Below are 25703 nucleotides of genomic sequence, written 5' to 3'. Positions count from 1 at the left end.
TGTAAGAATCTCCTGGTTCCAGTCTGATAATGATTTTAGCTTGGCACTCATAAGCAATGTTATGGAATTTAGATTGCTAGGTTGGTTTTTCAAGTGGTCACTGTGTTAGTATTTTCTCTATTATTAATTCTGATTCTGTGGATAATTTCTCTTTTACTTCTTTTATAATAAAAGTTGTCTTAATGTTCCTTGTAAATATAGTTTTAATATAACTTTCTGTTTAGATATCAGAAGATGACTTTCTGAGTTGCTTAGGTGAAACGCTGAGTTTGAAGTGGAGATAAAGTGGGAGGCATTACCTGAAACTACTTCTTTGATCAGTCTAAAATATCCTGGAAATTAGAAATTCTGTTCAAATAGGAACTAATTACTTCTTCAATGTAATGCTGGCCCTGCTGAAATTTGCAAGAGCTATGCCAAACTTCATGGAGGCTGATTTCTCATTTAAATTTGTTTGGAAGGAAATAAAATATTGACATATAATTAAGGAAAACTGCTTTGTGGCAAAGTTTGTGGCATTTCACTGTGGGATGCTTTTCTGAATGATATTTTTGCATTTGACATGGTGTCTGACATTAAAGCAACTAGGCTTTTTAGTAAGAAGGAAATAATTATACCCAACGTTCTTGTTGATGATCTTCCTTTTCTTCCTACTGTGCTCTCTGTCTGCATTATGATACCATACGCATTATGATACTCCCAGATACCACCTGTAAAACACAGAGGTATTTAAATGCAAGTCTAATTGGGTTGGTATTATCTAGCATTTTCTGAAGTGAAAGTGGTATTTCCTCCATCCTGTTGACAAGCTCAGCTACTTACAAAATTAACACTGGTAGTAGAATAGTTTCATTCACATTTCTGCTTCTTTTAAAGGTGTTCTCTATTTCCTCAACAAACCTTCCATTCATTCAGATTGTTGGCCTCTGTGTTCACAAAGGGTGTATGTTGTAGCTATGGAGAGTTAATATAATACAGTGTCCTTGAAAATGTTTATGAGCATGTCTAAATGTATGTAGTAGGACTATTCATGGTGAATCTTTCACTTTGAGAACTAAAAAGCAAGCAGATGAAAAGTTGGGTGTAGGGAGCTACTGTTAGCCTATTTCTGCTTATAAGAAACTGACAGTGTAAAAGATGCTGGTTTATTTAAGGTTCTATGCTTATTTTGCTGAACTCTGATTAGAACTGACTTTCTATTAATCCTGTTTTTATCAAGCTATATTTTCAGACTGAGTTGCACTCGCCTGGGGCAGTGGGCCATTGGATATGTGACTGGCGATGGGAACATATTGCAGACCATACCTCACAATAAGCCTCTGTTTCAAGCTTTGATTGATGGCAGCCGGGAAGGATTGTAAGTACGAATTCTTATAGTCACCATGGGTATTAAATCGTGGTTCCTTGTTCTTCTGATGCTGCAGATGAGTAATTATTAAAGATCTTTAAAAGAGAAAAAATGTATTCATGGTATTTGGCATTCCTTTGGATATTAAGGACCACCCTTTTTATTCTTGTTTCCAGGTAATTCCATTAACCAAAGTTAACCAAAGACATATCAGATAAATTCCAGGAGAAAATAAAATTGGGCAGCTGTCACATTGATTGTTTCCCAGTAAGAGTCACAAATGCACTTAAGCTTATTGAGCAATTACTACTGACAGTTACTCATATGTCTAGCTCTGGACAATGATTTAAAAGCTATGTAATTGCTTTTTTATATAATGTGCAGCCAGAAAGTTTTCAGGTTTTAATAGTTTACTGAAAAGATTTGTAATTATAAGAGAATCTAAGTTTATAGGGAGAAGAAGTGTATTTTTTACTCAGTTAGCTCATGTAACAAAAATACTCGGTGTCAGAATCTTTTTTCACTGTTACATGTTTTGATACATCCACATGATTATAATGGGGAAAAAACAAACAAACAAACAAACAAAAAAAAAAGGAAATAATCAGTCCTCAAAAAAAGATTGAGAATTCTTTTGCAAACTTCGAAATTTTCTCCGTCCACCTTTGTCCAGTAATTTTATTTCAGGTATAAGTTCATATTTTGAAAGATATCAAGGTGCTGTAGATATTGCCCTGTAAAATAACACGCACTTACTATAGTAGTATTACTACTACCCAATTTTCTTTACCAAAACTGGATGAACAAAAGCCGAAGCAGAAAATACTACTGCTAGGTGAAGTTTTTAGACCCCATTTAAATATAACTTTCTCATGGTGCTACTTTACAACATGACTTTCAGGAAACTGTTTCCAAGTTAGAGATAACATAAATTTCAATATAGAACTCCATAATATCATTAACCTATTATTAATTTCCCACAAGATTAAAATAATCTGTTCTTGCTTAAAGTCCAGTCTGTACCTCAGATTCTCAGTATAGATTCTTGTCGTAATATACAGATGTTCACAAACCACATCTATTCTGCTCCATTTGTTGAAATAGTCCATAGAGTCACTGAGCTCCACTGTGCTGCTAGTGGTGAGATCACTAGGAACATATGCAAGTATAAGGTCACTGTAAAATTGAAGATCTAAAATACTGTTCTATCAAGCTACCCAAAAAAGGTTATCTAATAAAGCTCAGATGCATTCTGCTGGTAGTTGTACATGTGATGTCAACTTCTTTCCAGTGGTTTTATGAATGGACTTTAGCATGTAACAATATATGCATGTAGCATTTCAGTTGCTCCCAAAAGGTGGCAAAGATGGCTAAGGAAAGATAATTTTATTTAATGTCTACTGTAACTTATTCTGTCCCTTTAAAAAGTCATAGGTATTATTTAGCTAATAAAGCTAAATACATGTGCATATTTAAACTAATGTTTTTGTGATGCAGCTATCTGTTCCCAGATGGACGAAGTTATAATCCTGATCTGACAGGTTTATGTGAACCCACACCACATGATCACATCAAGGTCACACAGGTACGTTGCGCGTTTTATCAGTTACTTTGTGATCTTTGCTTCTCTTACCATCTCATCTAGTAGTGATAATAAGCTTTTATTAAAATGTGAAAATGAATTAATGAGAATGAAAATGTGTTGTTGATAGAAGAGCTTAGTTGAAGAACAGGTTAATAATTGTTTAAACTCTAGAGCTAATGGTGATGCCAACAGTATGCCCTGGAAAGTTTTGCTTATTCTAAGGCTCATCTGCCTGAGAAATATATTAATGGTTATTAATTTTTTTTTCCATTATTTATGTTATAGGTTTATGTAGCTTAGAGTCTCCTGCTAATATTAGATGAGAATACAGAAATGAAATCAAGATCAGATGATAGTTTTTAAGCCTGAGTAGGAATAATACATTATGCTGACAGATCCCAGAGGAAAAGTATCGTTCATTTGTCACAAAAATACCAGTTCCATGGTCTGTCTTGTTTTCTCTTTGTCCATCATGCAATTTAAAAGAGAGATCAGGGAAAAGTAACAGGAATAAGTAAGTACCTGAAGGGACTCACTTTCCAGACATTAGAATATCTAGATGTTTTTGTAGTCTTGTTGAGTGACGATGTAATATACTAATGTGCAGATGTGTGATATTCAAAGAATAAGAAATAGTTACCACAAGATGTAGGCTTAATTAAAGATGGTGCTGAAATTAATACTAGTAGGTACAGGTATACAGTGCAGAGCATTTCTCCTGACAAAAATGTCCAGAAGATTTGAGGTTATGTTCAAGGAGAGCCATCAGACTACATACAACTCTTTCAGATGGTTTTCCATTTCTTCAGAGCTGAGTGGGTGACCTACTGAATCTGCTGTAATTATGCATCACACCTCCAAAAATATTTTAGAAAAGGAGTATTTGTTGCCATCTATGGTATTTCAAGGAATACCATTAGGAAAATGTATCTCTTAATTAAGAGAATTCCTAAAACAATTGCTGAAAGAAAACATGTGCATGTCTACCGGTCTGACTTCCCTCTTTGCTATGCAGAATTAGAATAGTAAGGAAAGAGTAGTACAGAGATATCAGACGTGTTGCACAAAAAAGGTTTTTATAGCCTTGTATCCTTATTTTTTTTTCTCAAAGAAAGGAAAAGTAGCTTAGACATTCTCAGTGATAAAACCTTGTTCTCCCCAAGCAAGTCATCTTGTATTTTGAATACACTAAATGAATCCAGTTGATTCTGAACTTGTAGCTATGAAGAAATCATTAGTTAATGCAGAGAGTCTGAAATACGTGAATGTTGCCCTAAACAATATCTTAACTGCAGTAGATTAACACTGCCACTAAGAGCTGCTTAAACTATTAAAAGATTCTATAAAACTGGCTCCAGGGCCAGATTGCTGCAGATGGATTCTTTGCAAGAGCTCCGCCATAAGCATCTTTAGTGCATACAGACTATAGCTACAAATACAGACTATTGCATTTCTCTTTTGCCTAGTCTCTTCTCCGCTCCCTTTACTGGGCAATAGCTGCTTATTTTCCAGTTATCTGGATTTTTCTTACTTCAACCTTTCAAAATTTGTTTTTCCAAGACTAAAAAAGCTTCATAGAAATGTTTGATTTCCAGTTCCCCAATAATATACTTCCAAAATCTAGAAAGCTGTTCTAGACTTGAGTTTTATCTATTATTTATTCCACCTGAAGGAGTTCTTGTATCATACAGTCAGTCCTGCAAGGATACAAAGTGCTGAATGATCTGTGCATGACAGTTGCCATGTCACCTTGAGGGGATATTTGTACCATACTTCATGCAAGGGTTATTTATTTCAGTGGGCCGTACTATATCCAAGCTGTAGGTAGAAATCCCTTGTTTCTAAGTTCTCTGATACATTTTATTAGTCCTAAACTCATACTTAGAAAAGGAAATTTCCACTCTGTTCCCCTTCAGCACTTAATTTCTCCCTTACCATGTTTTCATTATCTTTCCCTTACTGCAGCTAAGGAAAAATAGGATGTATGCCTTGCATTAATATAGTACTTATATGTGATAACTCTGTAGAAAACCTAGTAGGCACAGATTCATTATTTATTTTATTCTTCTTTACCATAAATGTTTATGTTATTTTTTAAATATTTATATGTTTATTTTAATTTGTATTTATTTATATAATATACTATATAATTTGATATATTACCATATCTTAGGTTTGAAGAAGTGAAAGAGTGAGCTGCTTGGATAACCTTGGTGTGGCTTTTAAGTAGATCAATATCAATAAATTCCTTGACTAATAAATACAGTGGAATGAAAAACGGGATTCTGATAAATTTTTGTTACTTGTGGTGTTTAAGTATATTTTCTATGAACAAATTACAGTAAAGAAATAACTAGTCTTTGTTTTGTTACAGGAGCAGTATGAATTGTACTGTGAAATGGGTTCCACTTTTCAGCTATGTAAAATCTGCGCAGAGAATGACAAGGATGTGAAGATTGAGCCTTGTGGGCACCTCATGTGCACTTCTTGTCTTACAGCATGGCAGGTACACTCATAGTTCAGTTAGTAGAGAAGAGGGTGGATTTATCTGTTACATCCCTGTTTACAATGGGGGTACTCTGTTTTACCTTTCTAGGTACTCAATAAGAGGGTTCAAGTGCTTATCTATTTAAAATTACACACTTACAATTTTGTGGACTAAAATCCATGAAAAACAGGTTTCAGGGGTCATTAAAATCTAGACTTGTAGGTTTGCCAAGACATTTGCTGACTCCTGTTAATTAGGAACTATTTCCAAAGCACAGTGTCTATTCAGACAGCGAAAGCTGGACTCCTTGTGCCAATTCAGCCACACAGGCTTCAGGATGTGTTCAAATGGAATAAGTGGACAAGTAGCAGCTGAGAATGGATAACCAACCAGACAGGGTTTTAGGAGTAGACAGAATGCCTTCTGTGGGAGAAGGAATTAATCTGTTGTACAAATCATGCAGTGGCCTGTGAAAAACAAGCTTGTAGTTCCCATGTTTCATTTTGATAACATGTAAATTGCTAAACCACCTAGATTTAGATGGTTGTTGGGATAAGAGATGGAGTGAAGAGAAACTGTGATCTCAGTGTCATTCACAGAATATCCCAGAAAACACAGAGGCTTCCTGGTAACACAAGTTCTGGTGTCTTGTCCGTCTTGTTCATGAACATACCAGTCTGTGGGAAAAGGGAGGACTTGTACCTTTAGTTCAGTGCAGTTAAACATTTGACTTGGAAATTAAGAACAAAATCAGAGGTCATTCATCTTTGTAGCTTCAGACTTTACCTAGTAGTTGCTTCTCAAACTCAGTCTGTTATAACCTCCATTCCATGTACCCTTCTTCTTTTGTGTCTCTAGTTCATGGGGAGAAGTATGTGTAATCCCATTCGTGGGCAGCGTTCTGTCATGGTTAGACACAGCTCTTTGGATACAAGTCTAGTGAGAAGAGGTTTAACAGGTTGCCTGGGGAGGTGGTGGAGTCACCATCCCTGGGGATGTTTAAGGAAAGGTTGGATGAGGTGCTTAGGGACATGACATCGTTTAGTGGGTGATATTGGTGGTAGGGGGATGGTTGGACTAGATAGTCTTGGAGGTCTTTTCCAACCTTTATGATTTTGTGATTCTAAGAGTAAACAAAAGCCATTGTTATGGTCTGTTTTTGACCTGGTTTTAAATCAGTTCCTCTCAATTAATAATTTTCATTCTCATGTTTGGGACATGGCCCAAAGTACTATAGATTTAAACTTTTTTTTTTTTTCTTCAGATTTCTAATTAAGCAATCCAACACAATGAATCAGAAGTATCTTTTGGGTTTTAGTAATAAAGCTGGCTGAAAAGGATTCCCAATTTCCAATTTCTTCTTTCTGAAATTTAGGTTTGATGCTCCAAACGAAAACCCTTCAACTTTCCCAAAGATGAGAAATTCTGATAAAATTCTGTTTTAGAAAAACCTAGAGAAGAATATTTGCCTCATTGGTGAGCAACTGATGAGTTGGAGCAATATTTTTTCTTTCAGGAATACCTTTTTCCTGTTCTTACCAATTTCAAACTGAATGACAAACCCAAAGGCCTGACTACGTTAATCTTTGAGTTAATAATAATAATCTGAAATTCTGAGATCTGTAGCAGTTTGTTGTTGTTTGTTTGTTTGCTTCCTTTCTTGGTAGAAAAGAATTGAAAATCCTTGTACTTTTGTTTGCTGGGTGTCTCATATCATGATAGCAGCATGTTCTAGTGTTGAGTCAGTGATGTACTCCAATTCTGGAGACTCAAGAATCTAATGTCCTTGGTACTTTGGCCAGTGGCTAGGGATTCAGGAAGAAGACAATAAAACATTTTAAGCTTAGAGAACTGACATTTTTGAAAACATCAAGCTTCATCAGAACATTGCAACCAACTGTAATTGGCCAGGTACATTTAAGATTTCATTACAAATTTAACTTTCATATAATTAGTGAGACAATGAAGAAATATTGCACTGTAACAGCGTCAGCTGTTGCAAGCTTCTGGGCTAGTGTTTAATTGCCAGCATAATGACTCATTAGACATGCCTCAGAGGTCCAATACAGATGTTTTCACTAAGCAGAAAAAGTGTGTTATTTAATAAATTGGTAAGCAGCAACAAATCTGCATAGAATACCAAGGATGATTCAGTTGTTCATCTTTATGGAAATCAGTTTCTCAAACGAGTTGGTTTAACAATCTTCCTTTTGTATTATGCAACAAGATTAAAATTCATTTTCTTACAAAAAAATATGTTTTCTAAAAACTACAGATTTGGACTTGATTCTAAAAACACGTGGGCATATATGCTGCAATGTATTGTTCACAATAACCAGTTTCTCAGTGTTCTAAATAATCTGTATAATCTTTCTGGGGGTGTGGACAAAGATGTATGTATTCACACAGAGATCTTAGCTCTCAGTTTTAATTTCTCCGTTGTATTCATACTATTGAATGTGAATCTGATGCTGTTATTGGATATTCTGTATGTTTTAGTGATGCTTTTGAAGAAAAAGGAGGGAAACTGCTAGTACAGAACTATTTGAACACACAGATATAAGACAGCCTTGCAAATGGAAAGCTCTGTGCCTTATCTATAAGGCTGCTTTAGAAAATGAGCCTGTAAAAATTTGTATGAGTAAGGGAAGACTTCCGTTCACTTGGAAGCGATTACTTCAGTAGGTCCATAAAACTTGGATAAACGCTTTGAGGTAATTGTAAGTGATGCTGACTGGCTTTTTGTAATTAGGATGCAAGACTGCTAAAAGTAGATTACTTAGATCTTTACATACAAAACAAATCCAGTACTAACCCTGTAAATAGACATGACTCTTGTCATGAGACATCATTTATACTTATCTGGCCTTGGGATACAGTTCTTCCACAAAACTAGAGAAACACCTGTCAGTTTAGTAAGAGCTGTCAAGTGTTCTTGTCAAGCATCAAGAAGAAAATAATGGTAGAAAAAAATTAAAGCTGCCCTTTGAGAAATCAAAAAGCTTTGCTCGCTTGATGACATTTCAGGACAATTTGCTTTAGACATTTGGTAGGTAGCTTAATTTTTGTGCTCATTATAGAATTATAGCATGGTTTAGCTCAGTAGGGACCTTAAAGACCATCTAGTTCCTGCCCCCAGTATCTTAGCCACCTGACTACCTGATTCCAAATATGATGCAACATGACTTCTGAATTCAGATTGAATTATTTTGATCTCTCAGAGCCTCAGGGTCTTTTTGGATGTGTTGTTTCATTTTTTTTTTTTTGTATGTGTTTTATAGTTAAAATCAACGTTGTGCCTTTAGATGGAAAAAAAAAAAAACATTTATAGGTGCTTGTATGACTTCTCTCTGATCTTTTTTGTTGTCTCAATCATTAGCACTCTGAAATGTAATTTAAAGGTCTTTTAATTACTTCTGATGAAAACAAAATTATTCCTGAAATGAACAAAAGAAATAGAAACATGGCTGCTTAAAAATCATTCCACACATTATGCCATTTAGAAATTAAAATTTAAATAATTCTTGTTTATGATAACATAGAATTATAGAATGAATCATTTACATTGGAAAAGACCTCCAAGATCATCAAGTCCAACCATCAATCTGACCTACTATATCCAATCATGAAAACATGTCCCTTAGTGACATGCCTAGACTTCTCTTAAAAACTATGTGACTATAGTTCCTTGTTTCACATAATTTATTGAAAATGTAAGTAAGTCCTGTTTTGTTACTTATACGTGTCAAAAATGCTTTTAGCTTTAGATGTTGTGAATATATATTGCCCAATGGTGGAAATGTTGCAGCCATGATGGACTATATGTAGTTTCTTCAGAGAATATGAACTGCATGATCTAAAGCTCTTTTCCATTTTCTAACTTAAAATGAAAAACAAATATTTCATATTTAATATAGAAGATATATAATAGAATGCATTGTTCTTGTCTACACACCGCACCTTCTTTCCTCTGAAGAAATGTGAAAATTATGATCCTAAGAGGCAAGGTGTTACTTCCTAATCTATAATACTGAGACAGTTACAATTTTTGAAGCTTTTTAAGAGATAGCAGTTACTTTTTTATTAGTTATTTTTAAATGGAGCTTAACATGTGGAAGACAGACTGTTTTAAAAATACAGTCATTTTACTGTTCACTATAGTGAAATATCTATGGAACTGTTTCCTGTTTACTCCAGTGTTTCTTTACAAGCTCTTACAGACACTGGAAAGGGCGTTTTTATATAGAAAGATAGAGATAGTGACCTTATATTTTATATACTTTTAAAAGTACTTGTGTTTTTATTTTTATTAATATATGTTGTTGGTTTTTTGTCTTGCTCTAGGAATCTGATGGCCAAGGCTGTCCTTTTTGCCGCTGTGAAATCAAAGGAACTGAACCAATCATTGTGGATCCCTTTGATCCAAGGGATGAAAACTCCAGGTGTTGCAGTATTATTGATAGCTTTAGTATGCCCATGCTGGACTTGGATGACGATGATGATAGGGAAGAGTCTTTAATGATGAATCGCTTGGCTTCAGTCCGAAAGGTAAAATTTCAAATATTGTACAACAGTTAAAGCTGTATGTTTGTAAATGAAGCTGTGGATGACTGTAAACAATGATAGGCTGCATTTCATGCTGAAGGTTTCAGCAACTCACTGAAAAGTTCTCAGGCTGAAAAAACAAAATGCTTTGGTATTGCAACAAGAAAACTGATGCTGAATATGAGAAAAAAATCCAGATTCTCACCTGATGTGAGCAGAGTTACCTCTGTTTATAATGACAGAAGCATGAGATTGCAATAAATTACTCTTAACCAAAATATGCTTTACAGACAAGTCCCTCAAATAACACAAATTTTTCTGTATACAAATCTATTATCACTTTTTTGCACTTTTGTACTTGTATACACATGCATCAAATGTTTTAGGATAAAGCATGAATTTCTTGATTAGTAATAAATATTAGTGCTTTGTAAAGGTGACTTGGAACCCAAATCATATTGCACACAAAGGCCGTTTTATCACATCTCATGTAAGTTGTCTATATTTTTGCCTGTAACATAAAATCCATCTTAGTATTCAGTACTTTTAGAGGTAAAAATGTATTTGAAATTATTCATAGTAATATTGTGTTTTGGAATGGTTTTGTTCTCAAAGTGCTCTATATTCTGTTCCAGGATCTTTAGATATTTGGCTGCAGATTTAATCACTGATAAACAAGCACTTTCATCAAAAAAATTGTACTTTGTTTTCAGAGTTCACCACTACATTTTAGGTTTCAATAATGCCATCATGGGCCATGCAACACTGAATTTTACAGTGCATTTTCAATATTTTACTTTTTACTAAGGTCATCTAGATTGAATAATTGACTTGAAATTAATTCTGTAACACCTGACTCTTCAATTTCCTTATCATTGTGTTTGTTATTAAAAAAGTGGTTTGCCCTCATATCTGAGAGTATCTGTCAGTTAATATACATAAGTCTGATATCCTTGCTAACCTCTCAAGTCATATGAATCATTCTTGTGTTGTGTATTTAATACAACATGGCCTACTCTTGGAACAGTTTATCCTCCTGCCTGGACTTAAATTGCAGTCTGCAGCCAGACCTTTGTGAGATAGCCTTGAATTGATGGACTTTTATAACACTATCACTTCCACGATAAGGCAAAAATGCATTATGCTTTTATCAAAAGAAAGAACAGTAGGCTTCAATATAAGAAGTCTTGTTTTCAGTATCTACCAACTGCTTGACTACTTAGGTTCTTGCTATTTTTGTCATCAGTTTTGTTGTTCAGTGGAAGAAACCCAGTAATTATCCCTGAAGTTTAGGAACATGGTTTTCCACTCCGTTAGCTTTTTTAAGTCCTTACTTGAAAATCTTGAATCATACAGTCATCTGGTGATTTTCAGCTGCTCTTGTCTTCTTAAACTTGTTACCAAAGCATAGTTATGCTTTCAACCTCACCACCAAATGTGGAATGTCATCATTGATATACAATTTTTGTAAGTAATGCCTTCTTCAGCCTTGTCTATTTCTTTTAATCATCATTTGTTGTTCTTGTCAAACAGTGTTTCTTCAGAGCCTGATAGAAGAAATTCTTTTTTTCCTCTGTGACATTTTGTCGGATTTTACCCTTTTTGAATTTTTCTTTTGTTTCTTGTTAATGCTGTAAATATGAACATGGTACTGCATAATGACTGCGTTGTAGAGTCATTTGATTTGTTGAAACAATTGAGATGAGAGGACAAAGATAATCATTTAGTTCTTGTAGCCAACTTAATACTGTTGTTACTCTGTAATCCCAGTGAACATATAGGTCGATTCTTATTTTAATTCAACTATTGTCATATGCTTTCTCAACATAAAACTGTTAACCTTTGAAAATAAAATGGGATGATTTTGTCTCAAATCACCTTGCTAGACCACGTGGTATTGCAGAGAAAACCTTGTTGCAGCATATCCGGCTAATAACAAGTTGCCATGTTAAACCTGATAGATGAGGAGAGTTCCAGGGACACGAGCTCACTGCTGAAAATGGCTTGAAAATGAAAAGATGTATTGCAGGAATTTGCAAGTCAATCCTTATTGTCTTGAAAGACTAAAGGGAGAGGCATTGTTAACATGTTTCTAAGCTTTTACTTCTAATTTTTGCTGCCTTAGAGACGTTTACTTACTTGGAAATATATTCACAATGCAAAGAGTAGTTGCAGTAAGCTCATTTTAGCCTGCCTTACAGAAGCGCACACAGTCATGTTCATCACTGATTAAAGGGCCTGGCTGGGTTTTTATAAGTGAGCTCTTTTGACAAACAGAAAAGCTAAAAAAAAAAAAAAAAAATAAAATCCTACTTTTTGGAATTGTCATTAATGTGTAAAGAAAATTATAACTTTATCACCTGCTGTACCTCTATGAATTATGAATATAAGTTAGTTATCACAAAACTACCAGCTCTGCAGTTTATCACTGTATCTCTGAAGCATACTCATAAACAAAAAGGGGTGCCTGAATTAAATCCATGGGGGACCTCAGACTTGAAACTGCTTTACGGAAAAAAATAATCACAAAGCTACATATCTATTCTTTAATGGAATGAGTAAATGGATTTACTTCAAGAAAAATAATTCATTCTTGCTAGGTGTACATAGTAGCAGATCAACTGTATCAGAGGCTTCAAGGAAATCCACTGCAATTAGTCTGTTTATCTGCCTCATCAAGCAGCTTATTTTTTTAATTTCCAAATTGTCTTCAGATAATTCGTTATGAAACAAGACAAAGAGTGGTGCCAAAACCTCCGCTAATTGTCTCATCACTGAGAAATTTCCAACACTATGCTATCAGATTAGCTAATGCAGTTATTGCTTGAAGTGTTCTTTTTCTCGGTTCTGTACCATTTTTCCTAACAAAGCTTTGTTAGCCTCACATGTCAGGAAACACACATTAAAAATGTACAGGTTACAGGTTCAGATAAATGTTTAAAAATGATGTTTCTAATTTTAAAGAGGACATTTGAATGTCAGACTATTTTCATTATTCCATATTCTGTAATATTCAATTGTCCTGATAAATTAAGCATTAATTATTTGCCACTTTACCTTGTACAAGAACTGACTTTATATGCTTCTTTGGAAAGAAAGAAAACAAGGATAGCGCGTAGTGTAGAAGTCCTTGTTAAGAGATAATAATTTTGAATTTATAAGTGATAACTATTTGATCTAAATAACATACTGATACTACATGAAAACAAAGAGGAAGGCCCTAGCAGTATAGGAGACTGAGGTTTTCAACAGCTTAAGGTAAATTAAGATTCACTAAGAGCAATTTCTTCTAAAACTACTTGAAGTTACCTTGTCTGGGAAGTTGCCAGCTTCCCTGAAATTAATTTCCTAGCTGTCTGAGTGTCTCAAAAATGGACTTTGATTCAGACCATTACTTAAAAATCATTATAAGAAGTTGTCAAAGCTGAAAACCACTGTTTATAATTACTAGGCTTCTTACAGAGTAAGAAGTTCAGACTTAACAAATCATGTCAAAAGACCTTGGTTCTCAAAATATGGGAAGAGACTGTTTTGACCCCCACGCCCCTCCATTTCCCATATTTTTAAGTTAAATTTTGTGGTAATTATTGTTCTGAGAAAAAAAAAAAAAAAAGGGCTCGTATTAAATAACTTTTTGACTTCTCTTTTTTTTTTTTTTTTTTTTTTAAAGACTTCAAATAAGTATCCAGGCTTTTCCTTCAGCTGCATGCTCTTAACCTATACATACATACGTATGAATTCACGGAATCATGGAATATCCTAAGTTGGAAGGGACCCCCAAGGATCATTGAGTCCAACTCCTGGGTCCCCCCCAAACAAACACCCTTAAAATCAGACCATGTGTCTGAGATGCTTGTTCAAGTGCTTCTTGAAGCAAGCTTGGTGCCGTGACCACTGCCCTGGGCAGCCAGTCTCCATGCCTGACCACCCTCTTAGTGAAGAACCTTTTCATAACACCCAGCCTGAATGGTTTATAGGAACTTAGTAAACTCATACCACACAACAAGATAGTTCTTATCTGCTTACTTTGTAGTATTTGAAAGATGAATAAATGCTGAGGGGCAGCGTGTCTCCCTTCATTAAAATATTTCTTACCTATTCCCTTGGGCAATCAATATGGTGCTGACTTCTCCCAGCTTTAACTCCATCTCCCTGCTTTGCATGCATTTTGTTGGGTCAGAATAGGAGAGATCAAATAAAGAACAAGGCTATCTATCTAAAACTTGTTTACAGCTATCAGTGTTAAGTGATCTAACTTTATATCCTCATACAAATGTTCAAATCCTGATTATACTAATCTACGTAGGTCGCAACATGTCCTAATGAGAAGTAACAGAAATGTGAGTTATTCTCGTCCGATTATAAATGAAGAAGCTTTAGGGGACAACGTGGAAAATGAAAAGTCCATTTTTGGTATACGACTGATTGGACCTTCTCAGATGTCTCATTATGCAATCTGTAAATTAGTGAGTTAGTTCCAGCGGCACACTAGAGCACACTAGCAATCAGGATAATATTCCTGAGTCAGGCACTTGGTAGGGTTTATGCTGAACATACTTTGAGCATGTGTCTCTCTGGCAGAAAGACGTTTGAAACTAAAACTCTAGATTCATTATCCTGCCTTGACTAATTCCATTAGACAAAGCTTCGCTAGAAATTGTAATCAATGTCAGAAGAGGCTTAAATTCGTAACCACTGGGGACAAACTGATACCAGTATTTCCCAGTAATAGATTCATCTGATTCAATGATGCAACTGTGCACCATTCTGCAGCCCCATAGTGAAATAAGTCACAGCTGCTTGTCCCTTGGCAGCAGTCATGCCAACCAGATGAAATCCATGTCCTTAGAAAGGAGTCTGTGTTCTTTTCCTTAATTACATCTTTATTGCACAGGTCTGTGTTGCAGCAGAGCCCCTTTGTATGCTGAACGTCTGTCTTCTGTCACTGCCAGTTCGTTTGTATTAGTTTTTGTCTTAATTGCTTGCTTGTTTTATCTTTTTCTCACTGTGCTATTCTCGTTGTTCCTTTATTTCCACTGAACAGAAAATGCACAGAAATCTCCAATAGGTGACAAGGACTAATTTAAATATTTTCTGCTTAGGGAGTGTTTTTGTTGTTTTTGTTTGGTTTTGTTGTTGGGAGAGGTTGTATTCTGTGCTAAAAGATGTAGTTATTATATACCTCTATTGATGTCCCAGCATCCACATGAAACACAGCCGTCTTCTTGGCTGAGCTGGCAATGAACATCAAACAACGATGCAGCTAGGCAGATTGGGTGGAGGACATAAAAATATGTTTTGTTTTGTTTTATAATGGGAATACGAAGGAAATCTGATGCTGAACACTGACAAAGATCTGTTTGTTGCTGGGGGATATTATTTGCTTGATTTATTGTTAGTAAGCATAGATCTAAACAAGGAAACATAATTTTTAGTTTCTCCCAGCAAAACATTCTCTCCTACTTCAGCACCCAAGCAGTTACATGGATTAAGCTTCCTTATAGGGCAGAGTAGCTGTTATTTTTTATCAGCTATTTTCTTTCTTTTTTCTTCACGTAACTCATAAGTTATTAACTTGTTGGCTGGCATTAGTTACCTTCCATCAGTAGGCAGTGGTAGTTCATAGGACTTAAAGATTATTTTGCTCCTCTGAAACAAGGAATTGATGTAAGCTTAAATTGAAGGCCTTTCGCACAGTTAATGCTTTGAAAAACTTCCTTTTTCATTTTGGCAATTGTAATTTACCATCCATGGAATACGGTGGTAGAAGTAACTAAATACCAAATAAATACGGAACAGAAAGTTTATCACATAGATGAATCTCCTGTTTCAACAGAGTTAACAACACGACAACTTTTAATGATTTTGAATTTTAAATGAATTTGCATATCGCTCTAGTTCTTCTAATTTGCCATTACATATTAAGCGTGTCATTCAGCGACTTGTTTCCATAAATCTCAGAAGAACATCAGCCCCCAGTAGATTTTAAACATGTTTCTGTCCCTGCTGGGGCTGCATTGTTGTTATTGCAAAAAAACACTTGAGACTGGCGGGCTGGGCTGGCTCTTTGAGGGAAGCGTGTATCATTTTCCCCATTGATTCTTTAGAGCAGAACTGTGTAAGAGAAGGTTGCAGTAGAGAAAGAATGGTGGATATTCTTAAAATGCTATCAGTAAAATGTTGTTCTTTTAGCTGCGGGTTCACGTGACTATATGCAGTGTGAGAGCTGAGACTTTGTTAGGTTGCTCTCATTGGAAGTCAAGTTAGTTAATGTGATCACACAGCAATTTGAACGCCTGAAATTCCAAACAAATTTTACCAGTCTGGTACTCTGTTTTCAGTATTTACGGTTTACTTATTCCTTGTTTCTAACCCCTATTACATTTAAGATTGTTTTAGTTCTTCTGCAGCAATTCCCAGCTGACTGAGGCACAATATGTTATGCAACACCGTAAATGCAGAGACTCGCTACAGCACTTCCTTTTATGTTAAATAATCGTGTCTTTTTGGAGACGTGAGACCTGCTTATTTGGTTCCATTTCAAATGATTTGGGAAATAAATTCATGTTCTGTCTGATGCTGAAGCCAAAGGATTGAATGTATTATATATTACATGGCTCTTGGCTTTTAGGAATGCTTGGTGGAGGTGTAACTGAACTTTGAGAACTAATGCTATTCAGTGACACTGTTTATTTTGCTCTTTAACTGATGGATGCTTTCTGTTAAGGAAAATGAATTGACATTCAGTTTATAGTCAATTTGTAATTCTGGTTGCTCAGGCATGCTTGTGAGACATGTATCTAGCTTAGTTATTCAACTAGTTCCCTTTTCACAGCGTTCAGTGAGGCTGAGCACCTCGCTGTCAGTCATGTGTTTACCCTCATGGCCTTCCAGTCAAGGTCAGGGACATTCACCAATTAAAGGAAACGAAGACAAATTAAGTGCTGTATTCAAGCGTTTAATATGAACATTGTGACTACTTCTTCACCGAAGAGAAGCTTGGAAGCCGCTGGTAGCCATGAAGGGCGTGAATTTTAAATTGCTCTGTCTCTTGAAATTGAATATTTAGTTGCAACACTGACCTTATACCTTTAGACCAAACGATAAGATGTAGTGTCACGGAAAAATCATTCTAGCAATGGCATTGAACCTCAGCCTTCTAGCTTTTCAATGCCTCTCCACTCCTCCCTCTCTTTTTTTTTTTTTGCACCATGTTATCCAGTAATACCATGGTGGCTTCTATTTCTGATGGAAATCTGGCAGTAATCCCAATTTTGTTTAGAATAGCATATTACACTAAGATGTAGTACACAGAGCATTGAGTAAGGAGTTAGGGTACTAGATCCTTTTCCTGGATCTGCTTTAGAATTGATGAAGGTGTCAGATTCTTTAAAATAGTCAGTATATGTAAAGAAAGATAATGATGACTTTTTTACCTCGTTCAAGAACTGCCTAGTCCCATCCCTGTCATCACTATGGGTTGTATGGTGTTGGTGATAAGAAGCTTATGATCAGAAGGGGAAAGTTTTATCAAAGTGATTTAGCTTAGAGATGGATGCATTTTTGTGAGCAATTTTATGTGCTTTCTGTAAGAAGACAGCAGCCTCTATAAGCCAGATACATAGTGAGAATACCAGGATGCCTCAGTGCACAAATGACCAGAGTCTGACGCCTGCTGTGAATGTCTTCCAGCTACCCTGTCAGAGAAAATACAGAACATCATAAACATTCAGCTTTACTTACAATACACTGATACAATTGCAGGGGGTTCACAGATGTGCCTTTAACTTATTTATGCAAAAAAAAATAAACTGTGTGTTAGAGTTCACCCAGATGAGCAGTTACAAAACTGGTTGCAAAAATGGGTGGAGCCTAGACTAAGGGGTTGAAATCTTTGGTTCTCATTGTTTTATAGCATACTTTCTTATTTTTAAATAGTTTAAAAACGTGTCTTAAAAGAACACTGCTCAGCTTCCACTGTGCATATGAATTTGAAAAAAAGTCAAGAAAAAAAAATCATGATTTGTCACTTGAGGAAAATATTCAGTCTGCATATCATTAGCTTAGTATTTTGTTATGGTAAACTGAATTGTCCTAAAATGATTTTTCTAAGTCAGCAAATAAATGAGGAAGGAAATAACTGCTTCATCTACTGGCTTGCTGATGATTTTGCTTTTTTTTCCTGAGTTTTCAGAAAACATGCATTCCTTTTTCTGTAGAAGTACAATGTGACTATGCCTCACAGTTAGCAGACAATATCATAGGCATCCAGCTTTAAAAAGTCACATATAGAATTTTGATAATGAAGTACTCTGTATTAATGAAAAGGTTATCAAGAGTAACAGTATTGCCACAATATCTCTCTTTATATTCGTGATTGTTTCTTTTTGTGGGGCAATGATTGGAATCACAAGTTAATGTGGTTTTGAGGTAGAATGACTTTTAGACTTGTTTCGGTTATCAAGAGCTGAGTACCTATGCTACTATTAACTAATAGTAGGTGAGGGTGTCCATTATGATAAATTACTATTAGTAAATACTTTTCAAATATCACATGTCAAGTCATGGAATGAAAGTTGTATATTTGATCATCAGATAAATTCTAATTTTCCTTTTTCCTGTCTTGAAGTGCAATGAGAGGCAGAATTCACCAGTGACTTCTCCGGGATCTTCCCCTCTTGCACAAAGAAGAAAACCACTTCCAGACCCCCTGCAAATCCCACATCTTAGTCTTCCACCTGTACCTCCTCGTCTGGATCTCATTCAGAAGGGAGTAGCACGGTCACCATGTGCCAGCCCAACTGGGTCACCAAAAGTAAGTCTTATTGACCATTATTCTGTATTTATGAGTACTGAGAAATTCTGTATAGTTGTTTTCAAGGTGAGCTTGTTCGTTTTGGAATATTGACTATTAGGAAATTTTCTGCATGTACTCTTTTGCAGGAATTTGTCCAATAGACTTTTAATTCCCCATAGCTTAGAAAAGCTTTAGATTAGATCCACATTGATTAAGTCACCTAAAGACTCTTATCTCCTTCGGTTGACTTTGGAAATACCTGTCTGTTTGCATAATAACTTACACAGTCAGATTATTACAGCTACATGTGTTGGTCAAATGTGACCTGTTAATCTGATGGTTTTGTTGCTCTTGGTTATGCTCTGACATTGACATCAGTTTGACACTGCTATAATAGATCAGTTCTGTAATAAAACCCGATTCGTAAAAATAGATAGAAATAAAAATTTCCTGAAAGTAGATTTAAAAGTCATTAAAATTGCATGTTATGATCTGGTGATGATTTATACTCACTTCTAAAGTACCCCAACAAGAAAAATACGTACAGATACCCTGCTTTCAAAACTTTGTGGCATATATTGTGAATAATGTTTTAGGGGAAATATTAATGATTCTACCGTTAATAAATTGTATGCTGTGTTTTTTGAAACTAATGATACTAAAGAGTGATTTTTTGAGGGGGTAAGCATGAAGGAAAACAGCTATATGTTTCTTTCTGTTATGAGTTGATCATTTGTTGTAATTGCTGTATATTAAAAGGGAATTAGATTACATTATGTCTAAAATTTTGATTTTAGATGGTGAATTCAAATTCAAGTTTAAAACATGAGCTGAAATCTGTGTGCTCATAATATATATCCAGTTTGAAGTACCATGTTTGCTTTTTCAGGTTTTTACTTAAAGCTTGAAAATCAACTTTTCAAATTTCTGATGGCTTATAATTTAGAAGAGAAAATAGAAGTTAGAATAGTTTCTTTATTACACTTCTTTAATCACTTTTTTATCTTATACAAGGGAAATTATAGCACATTGAGAAAATAAGCTGGATGTCTGGCACATCTATTAAAATGTATTTTACAATAGACTATTTGCACAAAGTTTGTGGCTTTGAATAAGCAAACAAACAAAAAGAAAATTAGAAATACTATTAATATTTCTCTAAGTTTTTCAGTGAAATTATTTCAAAACTACTGTTGTTTTTTTTCCATTAAAATTTTCATTTGCATATTTAAATGTTGTGAGTATATAGTATTTTGGGAGTGCAAGGGGAACAAGATGGAGGACAACAAAGAATTGCAATTGCATATTTCAAAACAAACAAATGGGCAATTTGTTCTACAAAAAATACTACTTCAGGCAAAAAAAAAAATTCTTTTTCTGTAACAGAAAACAGCTACAACAAAAAATTTGGACCCAACTGTTTTCTTGCTTTCTTAACAGTGAAAATTAATTAGCATCTTAATTAAATGCTTATTTAATATGCTGTCCTATTTATATCAATAGACATGCAGGTAGAATACCTAATTGTAATATAATGAACACGTTGAGGTGCTGCCCAAAAAATAGTGATGGGCAACTCTGAAGTGAAGTGAGACCAAATAATATTCTTATTGTAAAAATTTTTGTGCCCTCACTCTTTTTAATTGGTAGTATTATGCAGAGTCCATGAAAATGACACCTTCCGTGAGAAATAATCTTGTGTTTATTGTTGTCACTGCTGGTAGGAGGAAAACATGTCCTGAACACCTAGAAAAACCTGTCTCAAACATTATTTCATAAAATGCTTTTAGTAATACACTCCTAATGAGAATACTGTTTTTTTTGCTTGTTTTATTTTATTTTTTATTTCTGCTTTTATAAACTATACAGTACTGTATATGTTTTCTTTCTGATAACTTGGTTTTCAGCTTTTTAGTATCCTACACTTAAGTTTGAAAAACATTTTAGCATTTATGACCGTTCAATTCTGAGAAAATCACCTTTTCTCTGGCAAAAATTGTTTGCAGATGAACTAAATGCAAACATAAATACATTATAAATACGTTACTTGAAGAATTGAACTGTGGTTCAAATTGGCGTCAAACAATGCGCATCGTGTAAAGAGTGGAGTCATCCCTTGATATATCAATGATTTATTTGTATTTGATCATGAAGGGAACATGAATGCGTATATGTAACTTTTTTTTTTTTTTTTTAATTCTGGTTTTGTTTAGTCTTCTCCTTGTATGGTGAGGAAACAAGACAAACCTTTGCCAGCACCACCACCTCCCTTGCGTGATCCTCCACCACCTCCACCTGAACGACCCCCTCCAATTCCACCAGACAACAGAATAAGCAGACACCTGCATCATCCAGACAGCGTGCCTTCCAGAGACCAGCCAATGCCCCTTGAAGGCTGGTGTCCCAGAGATGTGTTTGGGACAAGTCAGTTAGTAGGATGTCGAATAGGGAGTGATGCTTCTCCCAAACCAGGACTGACTGCAGTTTCCAACATAAATGGAAGGCACAACCGCGTAACTTCTGAGCCAGGATTTATGAGGAAACACAGACGTCACGAACTGCCTGTGGAAGGTGCTAAGGTATGAAATAAGCTGAATGTGTTGAAGCCTAATTTGATACCCTACTGCAGTATTGTTTTGCATTTTCTACAATACTACTTTATATTGGTCAGTGATCATGTGCTGTTTCTAAATATTTCCTGTTGCTTGTAATTAATAAGTGGGCCATAAATAAATGGCTTGTTAAATAATGCAATTTACAAAGCAACAGTATGAGGGTCTAAGTTAGAATTCAATTTTAACATAGAACATTCTAAAAATGGCTTGAAGACAAAATTCTAGATTTGCTATATTCTTTTATCAAGGGATTCATACAGTTGGTGCATAATCTAACTTCAGTAATGCAGCATCTCAGGTATACTTTGAAAGTGTCTTATGCCAAAATGATTTATACAGGTGATGATGGGAAATAAATGTTCTGGTTACTTCTGTCATAGGTGAGATAAGGACTTGGTAACCCACCCCTTCAACCTGTAAGACATATAGTATGTACACACGATATATACAAATATACTTAAATTCTCGGCTATATTGTATGCGTTAACATAAGCTTAATATGTGGTCTTGTGGTCTTAATATGTGGTCAGGTGGTCTTGTTCACCAATAAAACATTATTTTCAAAAAAGAGCATTAAATTTGTGATGATGTTCAGTAATTGAAATGATCTAGCCTGCCTTGATCATAAAAAAAAAAAAAAAAAAGAAACAAATACATCCAAAGCCAAGCTAAATGTAGAATCATTTATTTTCTCTTTACAGCTGGCAATATGGGCAGCATCCTTAAAAGTGTGCAGTGGCACAACTCCCGTATTGCATTGTTTGATTTGGTATTATCATCAGTACTTTAAACCTTACTCAGGATAATTGGCATTGTGGCTACCTTTTTATTTTTCAGTTATTTACAGTAATGCACATATCATTAACTGGATTATTCTTTCTTTGGATTTAAGTCAGAGTTCCAGCTGCTCAAGTTGAATGTTTCTGTAATTTCTTTGTGTCAGTTCTTGATTTCTCTTGGACAAATGTCCAGTGCAATGTCCAATAATCCATTTTCAGTGCTGAGGGTGCTTGGAGTTGTCACTTTCAATCTTTTCACTGGTTCTCTAACTTTGTTTGGCTAGGAGGCATCTGTTTGTCACCTAAGAAGTATGATTGCCTGTCCTTAGCTGCACTGAATAGTGTGTATGTCTGTAACTGTGGTGTTTATTCTTTCAAAAAACAAAACGACAACAAAATGAGGAGCATTGTTTCCATTCATTGATTGAAGATATCTTGGAAAGAAGAGTGTGGAGGGGTAGTCCTAGTATTAGTCAGTTTCAGATAACTTGCAAAACTTTGTAGTGTTGGGAAAGCCTGGAGTTGAAAAGAAACCAAATGGTGGTAGCCTAAGAAAAAAATCATGTTTCTGCTCTAATCAGTTTTATCAAAACAGATCAGTAATTTATTCATAGTGCAGGTTATTAACTCACTTTTTTTTTTTTTCTGCTCTATTTTTACTTGAAGACTATATAGTTTCTGCTAAGTAGATTGGATTTGAAGTTCTGATCACAGCAGATAGAAATCACTTTTTCCCTAAGGCCACAAGCTATTTAACTTTTTTATCTCATTTTTTTTTTTAGATAGATATTGTGGTTATTTTGAAAGCATGTTACTGAAATTCAGTTAGTATTGGTAAAGACCATTGATGTATGTGATGAAAGGCGCTTAAGGATTTCATGGTAGTATATATAATCAGAATATTCTTTTTTCAGAATTAAGGCAAAAGACCAAAATTTTACTTAGAGCTAGACTGTTGTTCAAGAAGCTATAGTTTTTCATCTGCTTTTAAAAGGATAACAGGTTTATACCTTCATAGAGCCATATAGCATTTGAGTTGTGATGAGGCACAGAGCTGAAGCTGATAGAATGAATACTTCTAAAATCAGAATAACCACTAAGTGTGGAAGTGGCATTGTACTGCTGAGAACATATATAGGTATTTCTTTAACCAAATGCTGTCTTCAGGTAATAAGCCTAAGCCACTTGTTTACATGGAGAAACTGACAACTCTGAATTACCATTTGAGGCTGTATGCATATCCACAAGGGTAACATTTCATGATTTTTCATCCTTTATTCATTTATTTTAATATAAACTATTTGCTATTAGTTAAAGCCAAGAATCAGGAAGACAATCCTGCAGGTACGGGGTGAATTATGGCAGGTATTGCACTATGGAGTTTTAAAAAAATATATACTTATCATGCTGTACATGTTGTTTTCCCTCTGTACTTCATCTCTCTCACTTTCAAAAGTTTCAAAAGTTTCAAAAGTTACAATCTTGAAATCTTAATTTTCCCCTAAGTAGTTCAGCTGTAATTGAGTAGTCCATCTACTAACTGCGACATGAAACTTACTGTTCTGGCAATGTTTAAAACTAGTATGTTCTACAACTCCTGGGGAAAGTGATCTGGAACAGGTATGAAAAGAGTCATTTCAGAGTACAGCTCTGTTGTGTGAACTTCCGGAAAAGCCTTTATGCATAGCCTTTGAAAAGCCTATTTGTGATTTTTAGGTATTTTCAAATGGTCATCTGATAAATGAAGAATATGATGTCCCTCCACGGCTTTCACCTCCTCTTCCAGCTGCTTCCACCATCCCTAGTATAAAGTAAGTAAACTTCATCTGTAAAAGAGATATGTTAAGTAGTGGTAGACAACAACACTGATTCTCTGGTGATAAAAGGAAAACAGAAAAAAAAAGAAAGAAAGTAAGAAAATGAACTAATGTTGAATACTTGTTGTTACATTTTCCATGACACTTTTAATTGTTTTTACAAAGGAAATGTAAATTTTATTGATTAAGTAAGAGCAGTTCTAATGTTAATTTAACATATGACATTTTATATCAAAAGAATTAATTGTGGCAGATCTTGCTCATAGGAATTTGACAGTGGGAACAGACCCTGTCCATTTTTCTTTCTATTACTATTGAAGAAGTATTTTGAAGAAGTATATTGAAGAGCTATTTACTACAGATGAGAGACTCTAGGAAGAGTGCTGTGGGTAAAGACCATGATATATGTGTATGCATTCTATCTCTAATGTAGTCATGCTTTCTGGACTTTCTACACATGGAGGCTTTTTTCATGTAGTATCTTTTCTTTGTGGTGGTTAAAAACAAACAAAATAACTTTATATCCATTTTAAATTGAGTCTATCTGCCTGAATTCCAGAATGTGGTTTCGGAAATCTTGTCATTTCAAGTTGCAGACTACTCTTAGTCTTCCAGTAATACTACTGTTTATCAGATGTTGCCATGGATAGCAATTATCTTTGGACTCCAAATCACACAAGATTTTCAACAGAAGTTTTGAGGGAAAACAAACAAACAAACAAACTTTGAAGTGCTCAAAAATCATATGTTGACTGTATTTTTGTAAGGAAATAAGAGCATAAAAACCACAACAGATGATATTATCCTATAACTTCTTTTCAGTGTACTCAGTGTAATGCGTGCTGCTAAGTAAAAATGACTGTGCAGTCAGTACCTACTAATACCGAGAATTCTCTCACTAGAATTTAATTTTGCCGTATCTTTAGTACCCATTCCATTGCTGTTCAGGTAGAGGTAGCATTAAAGACAAATATATTTCAGCATTCCATTAATATGCTGATTTTTCTCTTCGTGAGCTCTAGAATAAAGACGAAGGGTTGGCTTTTTTATTCAGAATCATATGCTTGGGAAAGCTATTGCAGAATTGAAGTTTTGCATGTTTGCTTTCCATTCACAAGCAAATTAGAACAAATATTTTTTGTAATTGAATGTTGAGATGTAACCTGATTGCTGTAGAGTATCATGAGAGTATGAGTATCTCATGTAATCAATCCCCTGTATAGATTTATCTCCTTGGACTGGCTGCATCTTCCGTGATACATGTAGCTCCTGAGATGTTCTGCACATGGTCAGAAATGGTCAGAAAAATAAAGCAATGACTCTGATGGGCACCCTGCGTACTTTAATATTTCAAATGAAATTGCTCAATTCTGAATTGGGGAAGATTTTTATTTTTGTATTGTTAAAATAAGAAAACATTGTTTCATTAAAATCTCATTTTTAATATGTTTTTTTTTTTTTTTTACAAATGTAGCCTCGAATCAAAGTACAGTGTCATGCAGTGTTCATTGGAATGTCCACAATATATCACAATAATGTGGGCACGCACAAATCCATGTCAAGTCAATCCAAAAATAAAATTTAACTTAATAAAAGAAATAAGTTAACTAACTGAAGTCTTCTGAATAGAAAACTGACATATGCCAGCAGAAGGAAAATGTTCAGTTGCTAAAATTAAACCTCATACTTTTTTTCAGGAAGAAATGCACTTCCATTTCTGTTTTATGTT

The 25703-nt window shown here is 34.9% G+C and overlaps 1 protein-coding gene across 6 annotated transcripts in view; it reads left to right on the top strand.

Moving 5' to 3' along the window:
• The window catches only part of CBLB (Cbl proto-oncogene B), a 139608-nt gene that overhangs the window by 87012 nt on the left and 26893 nt on the right, over window positions 1-25703 (top strand). For all 6 annotated transcript variants that reach the window (XM_027449519.3, XM_027449518.3, XM_038183052.2 and 3 more), the window contains 7 exons: window positions 1220-1357; window positions 2846-2933; window positions 5308-5439; window positions 9766-9969; window positions 18596-18781; window positions 20977-21342; window positions 23874-23968. In XM_027449519.3, coding sequence (XP_027305320.1) covers window positions 1220-1357; window positions 2846-2933; window positions 5308-5439; window positions 9766-9969; window positions 18596-18781; window positions 20977-21342; window positions 23874-23968 — 1209 coding nt within the window. The remainder of the gene's footprint in view (window positions 1-1219; window positions 1358-2845; window positions 2934-5307; window positions 5440-9765; window positions 9970-18595; window positions 18782-20976; window positions 21343-23873; window positions 23969-25703) is intronic.

The sequence above is a fragment of the Anas platyrhynchos genome, chromosome 1, assembly GCF_047663525.1.
Source record: "Anas platyrhynchos isolate ZD024472 breed Pekin duck chromosome 1, IASCAAS_PekinDuck_T2T, whole genome shotgun sequence".
Lineage (NCBI taxonomy): Eukaryota > Metazoa > Chordata > Aves > Anseriformes > Anatidae > Anas > Anas platyrhynchos.
This window is presented reverse-complemented; position numbering and strand designations above follow the sequence as displayed.